This window comes from Pelodiscus sinensis, chromosome 32, assembly GCF_049634645.1.
Source record: "Pelodiscus sinensis isolate JC-2024 chromosome 32, ASM4963464v1, whole genome shotgun sequence".
Taxonomy (NCBI): domain Eukaryota; kingdom Metazoa; phylum Chordata; order Testudines; family Trionychidae; genus Pelodiscus; species Pelodiscus sinensis.
In genome coordinates, this window is record NC_134742.1 from 3,339,623 (window position 1) to 3,353,788 (window position 14,166).

The 14,166-nt window shown below is 50.4% G+C and overlaps 1 protein-coding gene across 3 annotated transcripts in view; it reads left to right on the forward strand.

Annotated features, from left to right (window-relative positions):
• The window catches only part of LOC102448626 (butyrophilin subfamily 3 member A3-like), a 38,844-nt gene that overhangs the window by 9,338 nt on the left and 15,340 nt on the right, over nucleotides 1-14,166 (forward strand). For 2 of the 3 annotated variants that reach the window (XM_075913636.1, XM_075913635.1), the window contains exons 5-8: nucleotides 5,332-5,352; nucleotides 7,116-7,136; nucleotides 9,335-9,355; nucleotides 10,286-10,306. In XM_075913636.1, the coding sequence (XP_075769751.1) occupies nucleotides 5,332-5,352; nucleotides 7,116-7,136; nucleotides 9,335-9,355; nucleotides 10,286-10,306 (84 nt within the window). The remainder of the gene's footprint in view (nucleotides 1-5,331; nucleotides 5,353-7,115; nucleotides 7,137-9,334; nucleotides 9,356-10,285; nucleotides 10,307-14,166) is intronic. The other variant, XM_075913637.1, reaches the window with a different exon arrangement.

A 14,166-nucleotide genomic window follows, 5' to 3' on the forward strand; every position in this document is an offset into this window, starting at 1 on the left:
CTTGGGGGGGTCTCTGCCTGTCTCCAGGGTTTGTCAATGCTGCTAATTCAATTCATCCTCAAGAAAAAATGCATGTTTCAAAGTTTCTACTTCTTCTTGATCACCTGGGCCTCTGTGCTGGCCTCACTCACTCATCCTCCATTCACACCAAACAATTGTACAGAGTTTCAGACAAGATCAATAGTGACTAGGGGTACAACTTAATTTCAATACTAACAGAGAGCAAGGCCTTGCAGTAACATTATTTAATTATGAGAGACAAAGAGAACTTATAAGCAAGTCATTACATCAAATCATTATGCTCATACTTATGATCTTATAACCAAGATTAAATATGCATTTTTGCTACACCTTCCCACATGGCCCTGGCAAGCCCAGTTTCTATACTTAAAATAATTTTTTGCTCATCAAGTGCCATGCAGCCTTGTGCTGCACTAGTGCTCCTTGAGGAGCAGCCAGTGGGTTAGTAAATGAATCTGTTCTCTGATGAGGAGAAGCACTTAGAGCCATTTAGTAAGTCTCCTTCTCCCTCTGGTTTTTTTTTTTTTTTTTTTTTTTGATCTGAGGAAGTGGGTCTGGCCCACGAAAGCTCATCATCTAATAAACCATCTTGTTAGTCTTTAAAGTGCTACATTGTCCTGCATTTTGCTTCAACTACCCCAGACTAACACGGCTACATTTCAATCACTATTTCCATACATGACATTTTTGTACATGGTCATGTCCTTGTAGCAGCATGGGGGAGGGGGTGGGGATGGTGTTTCCTGGTTCTTTTGGCAGATTTGCTATTCACATTTTTTAAAACAGGGGGAGCTTAAGGACACATCTGTGCTGACCAAACACTTGACGCTCTGGAGGTCGACCTTCTGGCCTTTGATTTAGCAGGTCTAGTATAGACGCATAAATCAAATGATGAAGGCAGCCCCTGCCAGCACCAGGTGCTCCTCCTTTTGTGAGAACAAAGGGAAAGGGATGGAAGGGATGGAAGCATTTCTTCTCGTCAGCCTCCCCCAGTGTGACCTCCACCAAGGCTTGGGGTAAGCCGACCCTCCAAGTCTAGTGTAGACCAGGCCTACCTGTGAGAAATTGCATGTCAGAGAGCAATGACCAAACCTCACCAGCAAGAGAAAAAAAAGGGAAGTTTGTCTAGAAATGACCTCTTAGGTCAGATGGTTCTGCTGGTATAAGTCAAAATAACTCTGTTGAAATTAGTGGAACTAGACTAATTTCCACAAGCCCAGGCCCACAAAGGGACTTGGTTCTTCTTTGGGCCATGTCCCTGTGGGTGCTCCACTGTTGGTGACCGGTCACCCCTGGATGAGTAACTTCCTTTTAGCCACCAGTCAGGTTGCAATCCTGCTGTAAATCTCAGTGTTCCTCCTGCTGGGTCTAAGCTCATTCAAGATGGTTTCATCTCCCCCCACCTCAATGAGCTCCAAGATCTTCTGGACTCTCCAGGATGGTGCTCTCTGTACCCCTGGAAACTGGAACCCGGCGGAGCAGAAGTACTCGCGGTCATTGCAGTGTCCGATGGAATGTTGGCGGCCACATTCCACTTTTTCTGGGACTTTGCTGAGTTCAATAGGAGAGCAGTAGTGATAGCCAGTGTTTGGCTGCGTGTGTTTTCATAGGCTCCCTCAGATTGTGCCAGCTCTACACAGGTAGCTAGTGCAATAGACTTCATGAGAGCCCCCAAAGACCACAGACTCAGATAAAATACAAAGGCACCTGAGTCAGGTTTATTGACAAATGAAGAACATTAATAGTCATCAGTAGCCGGATAGCCTCTGAGGCCCTATGCATTTGTACTCAGGACAAAGGACTCAGCTCAGTCAACAATATGGATTTTACTGTTGCCCCCTAGGCTGGAGAAGGAGTTAAGTCAAGGTACCCCAACATTTATAGGTGGAGACAAACAATCTATGGTACACGCTGAATGAATCATCTTGTGCATTAATGGCACGTTTGGTACGTCTCCTTGGACTTTCCTCCAAAGCATCCCTACTCACCCTCCCTTGTCATGCTCTCCCTCCTGTTGTTTCAAACTATAGTATCATGTGCTAAGTTGGAGTGTCCTTGTACTGTCCTGGTGGAATGTATGTACACACTCCATGGGCTTTTATCAGTGCTAGCGGCTCTAGTGCTGACAGACACTAATATCCAGGCAAACATCTGCTTTTCACATGACCTGTCTGTTACTCAGGGTATGTCTACACTAGCCCCCTAGTTTGAACTAGGGTGGCTAATGTAGGCATTCGAAGTTGCAAATCAAGCCCGGGATTTAAATATTCCGGGCTTGATTTGCATCTTTCCATCCAACCGTCATTTTTAAATCCCCTTAGTTTGAACTAACTGCCCACAGCTACACACGACAGTCTAAAGTTAATCCGAACTAAGTTCTTAGTTCGGAATAACTGTTAGACCTCATTCCACAAATGCCTACATTAGCCACCCTCGTTCGAACTAGGGGGCTAGTGTAGACATGCCCTCGGAGTATAACTCTTGCTACCTTTGGTTCAGGCATCAAGCCCCTGCTTCAGGCTCTTTCTTTCTCCTAAACCCTCCTCCTTCCCAGTGTATTTGGGGAACTAGTAAAGGTATTTTTAAAAGCAGTCAGGTTAGTCTGTTTCAACAAAAAGGAGTCTGGTGGCACTTTGAAGACTAACAAATTAATGCGTGGTGGCTCTGAGTGTGATCCTGGTGGTTTGGTTTTGTAGCATTGGTCTCACCATTTATTTGTTTAAAATGAAAGGTGAGTATCAGAGGGAGAGTTTATCAATAGCAGGGAATGGCAGAAGGGTGTGTGTGGAGAGGAATAGAACAGGAGAACAGAGTCTGGGGAAATAGAACTGAATGAGCAAATCTGATGATAGCAAATCCATCTGTTTGCTGCAATGTCCCTCCTCTCCCACCCCGGCTAGTTCACATGGGAATACCACTGTCTGTCTCTGGTCGTAGGCTTTAGGACTACAAATCTCTTTTGCTGTTAAATTGTAGCTCACCCCAGCAATACAGAGATAGGCCCCCTGTGGTACATCAGGAAATAAACACATTTGTCCCTCAGTTAGGTAATAAAAAAAATCCCAATTCTCACATAACTCTTATTCGGTGTTGGTGAGGCCACATCTGGAGTATTGTGTCCAGTTCTGGGCCTCCCACTACACAAAGGATGTGGATGCATTGGGGAGGATCCAGTGGAGGGCAACCAAAATGATTAGGGGGCTGGAGCATATGACCTATGAGGAGAGGCTGAGGGAGTTGGGTCTGTTTAGTCTGCAGAAGAGAAGAGTGAGGGGGGATTTGAGAGCAGCCTTCAACTCCCTAAAGGGGGGTTCCTAAGAGGCTGGAAAGAGGCTGTTCTCTGTGGTAGCAGATGGCACAACGAGGAGCAATGGGCTCACGTTGCAGTAGGGGAGGTGTAGGCTCGATATTGTGAAAAACTATTTCCCGGGGAGAGTAGGGAAGCACTGGGATGGGTTTCCCTAGGGAGGAGGTGGAATCTCTGTCCCTAAAGGTGTTTAAGTCCCGGCTTGACAAAGCTCTGGCTGGGATGATGGAGTTGGGGTTAGTCCTGCTTTGGGCAGCTGCATGGACTTGATGCCTCCTGAGGTCTGTGCCAGCCCTGGGATTCTATGAACTCAGATACAGCTGTCTGGGCCTAGGTGAACTTCCTCCAGCAGGGATATCTGCTGAATGTCCAAGGAAAGCTGACATCTTTCCTAATGGATTGTTCACTATAGGATGTCGCTTCTAACACTGTTCAATGGAGCAAGGGGCTGATAATTGCTGAGGGTATGTGTACACTGCAAAGTTAATTCGAAATAACAGCCGTTATTTCTAATTAACTTTAATAGCGTCTATATACAGGCAAACCACTATTTCGAAATTAATTTGAAATAGCGGAGCACTTAATTTGAATTTGGTAAACCTCATTCTACAAGGAGTAACACCAAATTCGAAATAGCTATTTTGAATTAAGTGCTGTGTAGACACTTAATTCGAAATAGGGGGCCTCCAGCCCTTCCCAGGGAGCCCTGGTGGCCACTCTGGGCACAACCAGGAAAACTTACTCTCCTCTCTCCCAGCCCCGGAGCCATTAAAGGGGTAGACCCTGGCCACAGTGCCTGTGCCAGCTCCAAGCCTGCCAGCCCAGAGCCAGCAGTGGCCACCAGGGCCCGTGACCCAGTGGCCCCAAACCATGATCCAGCAAGTCACTGACAGGCAGCCCTCCACCGCTCCCCAGGACCAGTCTGCCAGCTCCCAGGAGCCTGACAGGGGCTGGAGAAGGCAGGCGCCTTCCTGGTCCAGAGTGGAGATCATGGACCTTATTCAGGTTTGGGGGGGGATGCCCACAACATCCATGATCTCCGCACTAGATGGAGGAACGTGGCCATCTATGGCAGGATAGCTGCCAGCCTGGCCACCAAAGGGCACATGTGAACCCAGGAGCAGATTGCGTGAAAATCAAGTTGGTCCAGCCAGACCCCCAAGCCTGGGCCCTGAGCTTCCCCTCCCCCTTCTTTCCCTTGTTCCCCCTTCCAGCTCCCTCCTCCTAGGTTTCCCCCTCCCCTCTCCCACCCTCTCTCTTCCCTTCTCCCACCTCCTTTTCCCAGTCTCCCCAGAGATTCATCCCCCTCCAGTTTTGTTCAATAAACCCAGTTTCTATTTTTGAACATGCGTGTATTTTGTTTGACATCAGGAAGGGAAGCTAGGGAGGGGTAAGTGGAAGGAGGTGAGGGAGGAATGCGGCACGAGCCCCCGATGGGGAGGACCGGGGAGGCTCTGAGGGCAACTCGGGGTGGATGCTCTCCCGCAGGGCCTCCTGGATCCTGACAGCCCCCTGATGGACCCCCCGGATGGCAGCCTGCCGCAAGTGCAGCCGGGCTGATGGCAATGACCCCACGAGATGCACCAGTGTGCTCAGGGGCAGCTCTGGCTCCATGTGGCCGAGTGCTGTGGTGTCCCAAGTGAGGGCACTTCAAGACAGGACTGCTTTGCTGTCCCTCATCGAGGTAGACAAGCAAGCGGGGAACCTTGAGAACTGTCTGTCTGGGGTGGGGGTCAGGTCCCTTTAAGCACGGAGCTCAGTTAGCCTCAAGCAGCAGCCCCACACACTAAGTCCTAACCTGATGCCCTGCTGGCACTGATTCCGGCCAGCCTTAACTTTGGTTCAGGGTTCATTCAGTGCGGACGCGCTATTTCAAAATAGGTTTTGTGTGTAGATGCGTTAATTTGAATTAGCTTAATTCAAATTAACTATTTCGAATTAAGTTAGTTTGAATTAATGCTGTAGTGTAGACATACCCTTACATTTCTTTCTGTACTTTTCAGGGAAACTTACTGGAGAAGTGGGTAAGTTTCAAATGGCCTTTGTACACTCCGGGGCCCAGGTGTGGGTATGCGGGAGCCACACACCCTTGCAATGGCTTGTATGGGGGCGGGGTATATGCAGGAGCTGCGTGGGCTCAGGTGGGGGAAGGTGGGTTCACATGGGAGCCATGGGGGCTCTGGTGCAGGGAGGGGCGCAGGAGCCATGTGGCATTGTGAGGACTGGGGTGGCGGGGAAGATGCGTGCGGGAGCCCCAGAGCCTTGTGGAGGTTCTGGTGGGGGAAGGGGTGTGCAGGACCTGTGCAGCGTCACTGGTGGTCCAGGGTCTAGGGGTGCATTGGAGCCACTCAGCCTTTCCCTTCGCTGTGGGGAGCCGGAGCTGTGTGGCCTCCCCTCTCCCAGCCAGAGGGAGAGTGCTGGGCACTGTGTCCCTCCCCACGCCTTCCCTCCCTGCCAGAGGGAGAGGGGTGCACACTAAACTGCCTCCCCTCACTCTCCCTCCCAGCTACAAGGAGAGGGCTGGGCGCTGTACTCCTCCCCTTGACCACAGTTCCTGCCAGAGGGAGAGGGCTCAGCCCTGCACCCCCTTCCATTCACCTCCCTCCCAGCCAATGGGAGAGGTCCGGGCTACAAATGCAATGTTTGACCAAGTTACACAACTGCCCGTATTGTTATTGGTTTCTCTGGTTGGCCTCGCTGTTTAAAATGAAAGGTGAGTATCAGAGGGAGAGTTTATCGACATGGGGGATGGCAGACGGGTGTGTGTGTGGAGGGGGGTAGAACAGGAGAGCGGAGTCTGGGGAAATAGAACTGAACGAGAGACTCTGATCATAGCAAATCCATCTGTTTTCTGCAACATCCTTCCTCTCCCGCCCCAGGTAGTTCTCAGGGGGTTACCACTGTCTGTCTCTGGTCCTAGGCTTTAGGCCTGGCCTCTCATATCTGTACTACACATCTCTTTTGCTATTAAAGTGTAGCTCATCCCAGCCATACAGAGATAGGCCCTAGGGACAGGCCCCCATGGTAAATCAGTGAAAATCACATTTGTTCCTCAGGTGATAAAAATAACCCCATACTCACTTAACTCTTATTCGGTGTTGGTGAGGCCACATCTGGAGTATTGCGTCCAGTTCTGGGCTCCCCACTACAGAAAGGCTGGGGACACATTGGAGAGGGCAACCAAAATGATTCAGGGGCTGGAGCACATGACCTATGGGGAGAGGCTAAGGGATTTGGGCTTGTTTAGTCTGCAGAAGAAAGAGTGAAGAGGGATTTGAGAGCAGCCTTCAACTTCCTGAAGGGGGGTTCCAAAGAGGCTGGAGAGAGGCTGTTCTCAGTGGTAGTAGATGGCAGAATGAGGAGCAATGGTCTCAGGATACAGTGGGGGAGGTGTAGGTTGAATATAGTGAAAAACTATTTCCCTAGGCGGGTGGGGAAGCACTGGGATGGGTTCCCTAGGGAGGGGGTGGAATCTCTATCCCTAGGGGTGTTTCAGTCTCAGCTTGACAAAGCCCTGGCTGGGATGATTGAGTCAGGGTTGGTCCTGTTTTGGGCAGGGACTGGACCGGATGCCTCCTGAGGTCTCTGCCAGCCCTGGGGTTCTATGAATTCAGACACACCCGTCCCGGCCCAGGTGAACTTCCTCCAGCAGGGATATCTGCTGAATGTCCAAAGGAAGCCGACATCTTTCCCAATGGATTGTGTCACTATAAAAGATGTCGCTTCTAACACCGTTCAATGGCGCAAGGGGCTGATAAACATTGACCTTTATTTCTGTGCTTTTCAGGGAAAGTTACTGGAGAAGTGGGTAAGTTTCACATGGCCTTTTTCCACTCGGGGCCCCGGGTGGGGGTCATGAGGGAGCCTGAAACAAAATACAGGACTACGCAGCACTTTAAAGACTAACAAGATGGTTTATTAGATTATGAGCTTTCGTGGGCCAGACCCACTTCCTCAGATCAAATGTGGAAGAAAATAGTCACAACCATATATACCAAAGGATACAATTAAAAAAAAGAACACATATGAAAAGGACAAATCAAATTTCAGAACAGAAGGGGGATGCGGCGGGGGGGGGGAAGGTAAATGTCTGTGAGCTAATGGTATTAGAGGTGATAATTGGGGAAGCTATCTTTGTAATGGGTAAGATAACTGAGGTCGGTGAGACCGACGTGTAGAGTGTCGAGTTTTAGCATGAATGACAGTTCAGAGGATTCCCTTTCAAGTGCAAATTTAAAAGGCTTCTGAAGCAGGATGCAGGTAATTAAGTCGTTGAGACAGTGTCCTTTCTGGTTGAAATGGCAAGAAACTGTTTTTTCTTTGTGATCCTGTCTAATATCTGTTTTGTGGGCATTGATCCTTTGGCGAAGTGTCTGAGACGTTTGTCCAATGTACATAGCAGACGGACACTTTCAGCACATGGTAGCATAAATTATATTTCTGGATGCACAGGAATATGTGTTCCTGATCTTATAACTCACTTAGTTAGGTCCAATAATGGTATCAGCAGAGTGAATATGTGGACAAAGCTGGCAATGGGGTTTGTTGCAAGGGAAGGTACCGGGGTTGGTATTAGTGTGGTATGTCCTGTGGTTGTTGGTAAGAATCATCTTGAGGTCAGGTGGTTGTCTATAGGAGACTCACAACCTTGCAAGGGCTCGTGTGGGGGAGGGGTGTGTGCAAGAGCTGTGTGGGCTTAGGCGGGGGGAAGTGGGAGCAGGTGGGAGCCCTGGGGGCTTGGGTGCAGGGAGGGGGCACAGGAGTCGTGTGGCCTTTTGAGGACTAAGGAACGGGGAGGACCCTTACGGGAGCCCCAGAACCTCATGGAGATGCTGGTGGGGGAGGGGGTGCACAGGACATGTGAGGTGTCACCGGGTGGTCTGGGGGTAGGGAGTGTGTTGGAGCCACACAGACTTGTCTCTCATTGGCGGGGAGCCGGAGCTGCACCGCCTCCCCCGTCCCAGCCATAGGGAGAGGGCTGGGCGCTGTGCCCCTCCCCCTTCCTCCCATCTATTAAAGAGTAGCTCATCCCAGCCATACAGAGATAGGCCCTAGGGTAGGTCTACACTACATGGCTCCGTCAACTGGGCCATGTAGATGAGGGTTATAGACATAGCAAAATGTCTGCTGCGCCGTGCCGATCAGCTGTTTGGCGGCTCAGCGGGGTAGTCTGGACGCTCGGCAGTTGACATCAAAAGCCTTTGTCGACCGCCCCATTATGCCTCATGGGATGAGGTTTACCAGGTTAAAAATAAGTACCGGGGTAAGAAAAATAACCCCATACTCACATAACTCTTATTCGGTGTTGGTGAGGCCACATCTGGAGTATTGCGTCCAGTTCTGGGTGCCCCGCTACAGACAGGCTGGGGACCCATTGGAGAGGGTCCAGCGGAGAGCAACCAAAATGATGTGGGGGCTGTAGCACGTGACCTATGAGGTGAGGCTGAGGAATTTTAGGCTTGTTTAGTCTGCAGAAGAGAAGAGTGAGGGGGGATTTGAGAGCTGCCTTCAACTTCCTGCAGAGGGGTTCCAAAGAGGATGGAGAGAGGCTGGTCTCAGTGATGGCAGGTGGCAGAACAAGGAGCAATGGTCTCAAGTTACAGTGGGGGAGGTCTAGGTTGGAAATTAGGAAAAACTATTTCCCTAGGCTGGTGGGGAAGCTCTGGGCTGGGTTCCCTGGGGAGGTGGTGGAATCTCCCTCCCTAAAGGTGTTTAAGTCCTGGCTTGACCAAGCCCTGGCTGGGATGATGGAGTTGGGTTGGTCCTGCTTTGAGCAGGAGGCTTGATCTGATGCCTCCTGAGGTCTCTGCCAGCCCTGGGATTCTATGAACTCAGACCCAGCCATCCAGACCCAGGAGAACTTCCTCCAGAAGGGATATCGTCTGAATGTCCAAAGAAAGCCGACATCTTTCCTAATGGATTGTGTAACTATAGGATGTCGCCTATAACACTGTTTAATGGAGCAAGGGGCTGATAATCATTTATCTTTATTTCTGTACTTTTCAGGGAAACATACTGGAGAGGCTGGTAAGTTTCAAATGGCCTTTTTCTACCTGGGGTTCTGGGTGGGAGTCAGGCGGGAGCCGCACATCCTTGCAAGGGCTCGTGTGGGGAGAGGTGTGTGCAGGAGCTGCATGGACTAAGGTGGGGGAAGGTGAGGCTTCCCCTGGAGTCCTGGGGGCTCAGGTGCTAGAGAGGAGGATGCAGGTGCCACATGGCCTTTCAAGGACTGGGGTGGCGTGGAAGACATATGCAGAAGCTCCAGAGCCTCATGAGGTTCGAGTGGGGAGAGGGGTGCACAGGACATGTGCAGCATCACTGGTGGTCTGGGGGTAGGGAGTGCATTGGAGCCTCACAGCCTTGCCTCTTGCTGGCAGGGGGCTGGAGCAGCATGGCCTCCCCTGTCCCAGCCTCCGTCTGGCCCAACCCTCCCCAGCAGCGGGAGTGGAGAGAGCCAGCCAGCCACGACCTCTGTTCGGCCCACCCTTCTCCCCTTGTTGGTCGGAGGGGGGAGAGCTGGGACAGGGCAAGGATGCTATGCCTCAGTTCGCTCTCCCCAGGGCCAGGCCGGGCTGCCTACCCCTGAGGGGCAGGTGGGTGAGTGTAGGAAGCAGGGGGTAGGTAGCCCCTTTAAATTGAAACATAAATTAGGATGAGACTTAGCCTCACAGCTCAGTATCTGGCACAGAGCTGGATCAGCATGAGGACTGTGCATTGTTCTCATTAAGGGACCAGTGTGTGATTTTATCAGATATTAAATAAGAAATTGGGATGAGAGCAAATCTGATCACTTTTGCCCCAGTTAATATGAAACAGTTACCTATAGAAAATGGAGGTTTGTTGATGACCCAAGTGTTAGGGATTCATACAATGAAAACGCCCCTTTTAATCTGCAGTATCTGAAAATATTCTTCAGTAATTAGTGCTTCCATCTGTGTCTTTATTTTGTTTCCCTAGAGAAACATCTTAGCACAATTGGTAAGTTCGATTTTTGTCCAATGCAGCCTTTTCTGTGCACTGTTGGGCTGTTTCATTGACTAGAAGATTTCCCCAGCCTTGCTCGGGTCCTTAATTGAAATAATTTGTGTTTTTTTCATTGAAACCCGAGCTCTGGGGTGGGGCTGGGATGAGGGGTTCAGTTTGCAGGCTGCCCTGGGAGAGAACAGTCTGTGTCATTGCAACAATTTGGGGTCAAGTGAGAAGCATCATGGCTGCTACAGCTGCAATGGGCACCGATGGGGGAGAGTGCATGTTCCCCAACTGGAAGACAGACAGACAGACAGATAGACCAACTCTTGTAAATATACAGGGCATAGCTGTCCCTTTGTCCCCCCTGCCCCACAGTGCCCCAATGGGTTATAACTGTCCCAGTCCCCATCTCTGGCCCCTTGCTGCCCCCCTGTGGTCATTCTGCAGTAGAACCGTCCCTGCTATCAGAGCCCTCCCTTTCCGTTTGATGAGAAACAATCACACCCCAGACACACCCCATTACCTGACCCTGCTTTCAGTTATGGGAAGAGGAAGCTGCTACCAAATGTGGTGGTCCTGGCTCTTTCCATTTAGGAACAAGCAGACTCACAGACAGACACGCAAAGTCTCTCAGGGTGTGTCTAGACTACATGGCTCCGTCGACGGAGCCATGTAAACTAGTTTACCCGGCATAGGCAACGAAGCAGGGATTTAAATAATCCCCGCTTCATTCAAATAAACATGGCCACCGCGCTGTGCTGACAATCAGCTGATCCGGCACAGCGGGCAGTCTAGACGCTCCGCGGTTGACAAGGGAAGCCTTTGTCGACCGCTCCGGTATGCCTCGTGAAATTATTTAAATCCCCGCTTCTTTGCCTATGCCGAATACACTCATTTACATGGCTCTGTCGACGGAGCCATGTAGTCTAGACGCACCCTCAAATATTTGGTAGATGATGATGACTAAAGAGACATCAACTGGAAAATCACATGAAATCTCAGTGATGATACTTCAGCATCCGCACTCCCTGAATTTGCCACCTGGAAAACCCATGTTAATCTGCCTGGGTTAACTCTCTCGTGGCTTTGCCACATGGCCCAGTAGTGTCTATTGTGTCGGGCTGTCACTACATAGAGGGGCTGAAAGAGGATGTTTGGGCCAGGCCTGCCAACAGGGGAGACATAGGGGGCTGTAGCCCCGGCCCCAGAGGTCCTGGTCGCCGCCGTTACCACAGAAGCAGCAGTGGCTGCAGCCCCAGGCCCTTTAAATCAGCACCAGAGTGCTGTGCGGCATGCTCCAGGTGGCTCTGAGGACTGCCTGGAGTGCTGGTGAGGAGGGTCTAGCTGCCTTCAGCCTCGCTCCTTCCATCTGAGGCCTTGTCCCTTCCAAGAGCACAAAGCCTAGCCCCCTAACCCCGCTTATCTGAGGGTCCCATCAACCTAGGAAAAACCAATGGACAATAATAGTAAAACTCAGGTTTTTAATATTGGTAGTTTTGTTGAGTGAGGCAGTTGGTCTCACATTTCTATTGTGAGTGAAAGATGATTCGTATTTCTTAAATAAAAAATTGTTACACCAATCATAGTAAACCAAGCCAGGCCTGTGTGCCTGAAGATGAGACTGGCTGGGGGCAATGCCGGTTAACAACGTTTTCTGGTGAATAGAGTGCCGGATAACAAAAATTTCACTGTAGTTACTGTTTTAGAGTTTATCTAATTAGGGTTTTTTTTTGTTTTTAAAGAAACTTTGTTTGATTGTTCAGCGTCTCTCCACTGAGTGAGAGATGCAGGGGGGCTTCACAATGCCTGGCTCACCAGGTTTTAAAAAGTGCTCTCTTTGCCAGGAGGCCATGCCAGCCTCTGATGGCCATTCAGTTTGTGTTCATTGTTTGGGTGAGGCCAGTTCTCATCCTCCCCTGATGAAGTGGTTTTTCCAGGGAATATGTCTCCACCAGATGACCTGAAACAATTTCAGGAGCAATTCAAGCGAGTTGTGGAGACTCAGGAGGTCCATCTAGCTGAGGTACAGGGCAAACAGTATCCCCTACTGAAGAACCTGCACTCTCAACAATGATTAAAAATCGCTCTTCCTATTGAGGAAGCGATCATGGAGGCCGCAGAAGACATTTGGCAGATCCCAACCTCTGCAGCGCCAACTAGTAAGCGGGCCGATAAAAAATATTTTGTGCCCTCCAAAAGCTTCGAATTTTTATTCAGTCACCCACAAGTGAATTCTCTCGTGGTTGATGTGACTCACCACAAATCCAAGACGCCACAATACAGAAACACTGGGACAGACAAGGACATTAACAATTAGATATCTTTGTCAGGAAAGATTATTCATCAGCCACTCTACTCCTTTGCATCACAAATTATGCCGCCCTGCTCTCAAATCACAACTTCAATAATTACTCCAACTTGACAGAACTTGTTCAATACCTCCCTGACTCTAAGAGACCCCTCTTAAAATCTGTGGTACAGGAGGGTCACACATCAACTAGAGCAGGGTTACAGATCACCCTAGATGTGGCAGACACAGCCGCACATTCCACAGCTACGGCGATTGCTATGAGAAGGTCATCTTGACTGGTCTTGGACGGAGTTCCCAAAGAATTTCAGAGTAAAGTGGAGGACCTCCCATTCAAGAAGCAGAAGCTTTTTGCACACCAGGAAGAACTCGCTTACAACCTTTGGTATCCTGGGTATGTATACCTCTCCGTATAAGCACAAGAGGCACTACCCCTATCAAAGGGTATGTCTACACTACAGCACTAATTCGAACTAACTTAATTCGAATTAGTTAATTCGAACTAAGCTAATTCGAACTAGTGCATCTAGACCTAAAAACTAGTTCGAATTAGCATTTTGCTAATTCGAACTAGCATGTCCATATTGAGTGGACCCTGAACCGAGGTTAAGGATGGCCGGAAGCAGTGCTGGCAGGGCATCAGATTAGCACTTAGAGCGTGGAGCTGCTGTCTCAGGGTAGCCGAGGGCTGTCCTTAAAGAGACTCGACCCCCACCCCAGACAGACAGTTCTCAGGGGTTCCCCACTCGCTTGTCTAACTCGATGAGGGACAGCAAAGGAGTCCTGGCTTGGAGTGCCCTGAGTGCCCACACTCAGCACATCACAGCTCTCGGCCATCAGCCCGGCTGCACTTGCCGCAGGCTGCCATCTGAGGGGGAGAGTCAATCGGGGGGCTGCAGGAGAGCTTCAACCCCAAGGAGCCCGCAGAGCCACCCCAGTCCTCCCCATTGGGGGATCGTACCTGTGACGTAGTGGGGGTACTTGCTGGGCTGTGGTGACCCCTGCTGTCTGGAGCAAGACCCAGCAGGGAAAACCTCACTATGCAAAGGTGATGCCAAACTTGTTGAACCAGACACCCCCCATGGAGAGGAACAAAGGAAGGTGGAATGGTGCCCTGCCTGGGGGGCAGGGCTGGAAGGGAGTTAGTTAGTTGGTGGCTGTCTGGGAGCATGGAGGAGATGGCCTAGGGAAAGGGGCTGGAGTTTAGGGGCCCAGTCTCCCCCATCTCAAGGAGGCCTGAGGCATCCTAGCCCAGCTCTGTGACCAGATTACATCTGTGCTGTGCTGTATCCTGGAGAGGCAATAAACTTCCTCTATTCCACCGGCTGGTGCAGTCTGTTTGTGCCATTTCGGGGTGCAGGAGACGGGGGACCCCCAACGCGCCGTCACACTACCCCATTCCTCCCTCACCTTCTTCCACTTACCCCTCCCTAGCCCCTCTTCCTGATGTACAAAATAAAGGACACGTGTGTTCAAAAATAGAAACTCTCTTTATTGAACAAAACTGGGGGAGACTGGGAAAAGGAGGTGGGAGAGGGGAATAGAGAGGGTGGGAGAGGGG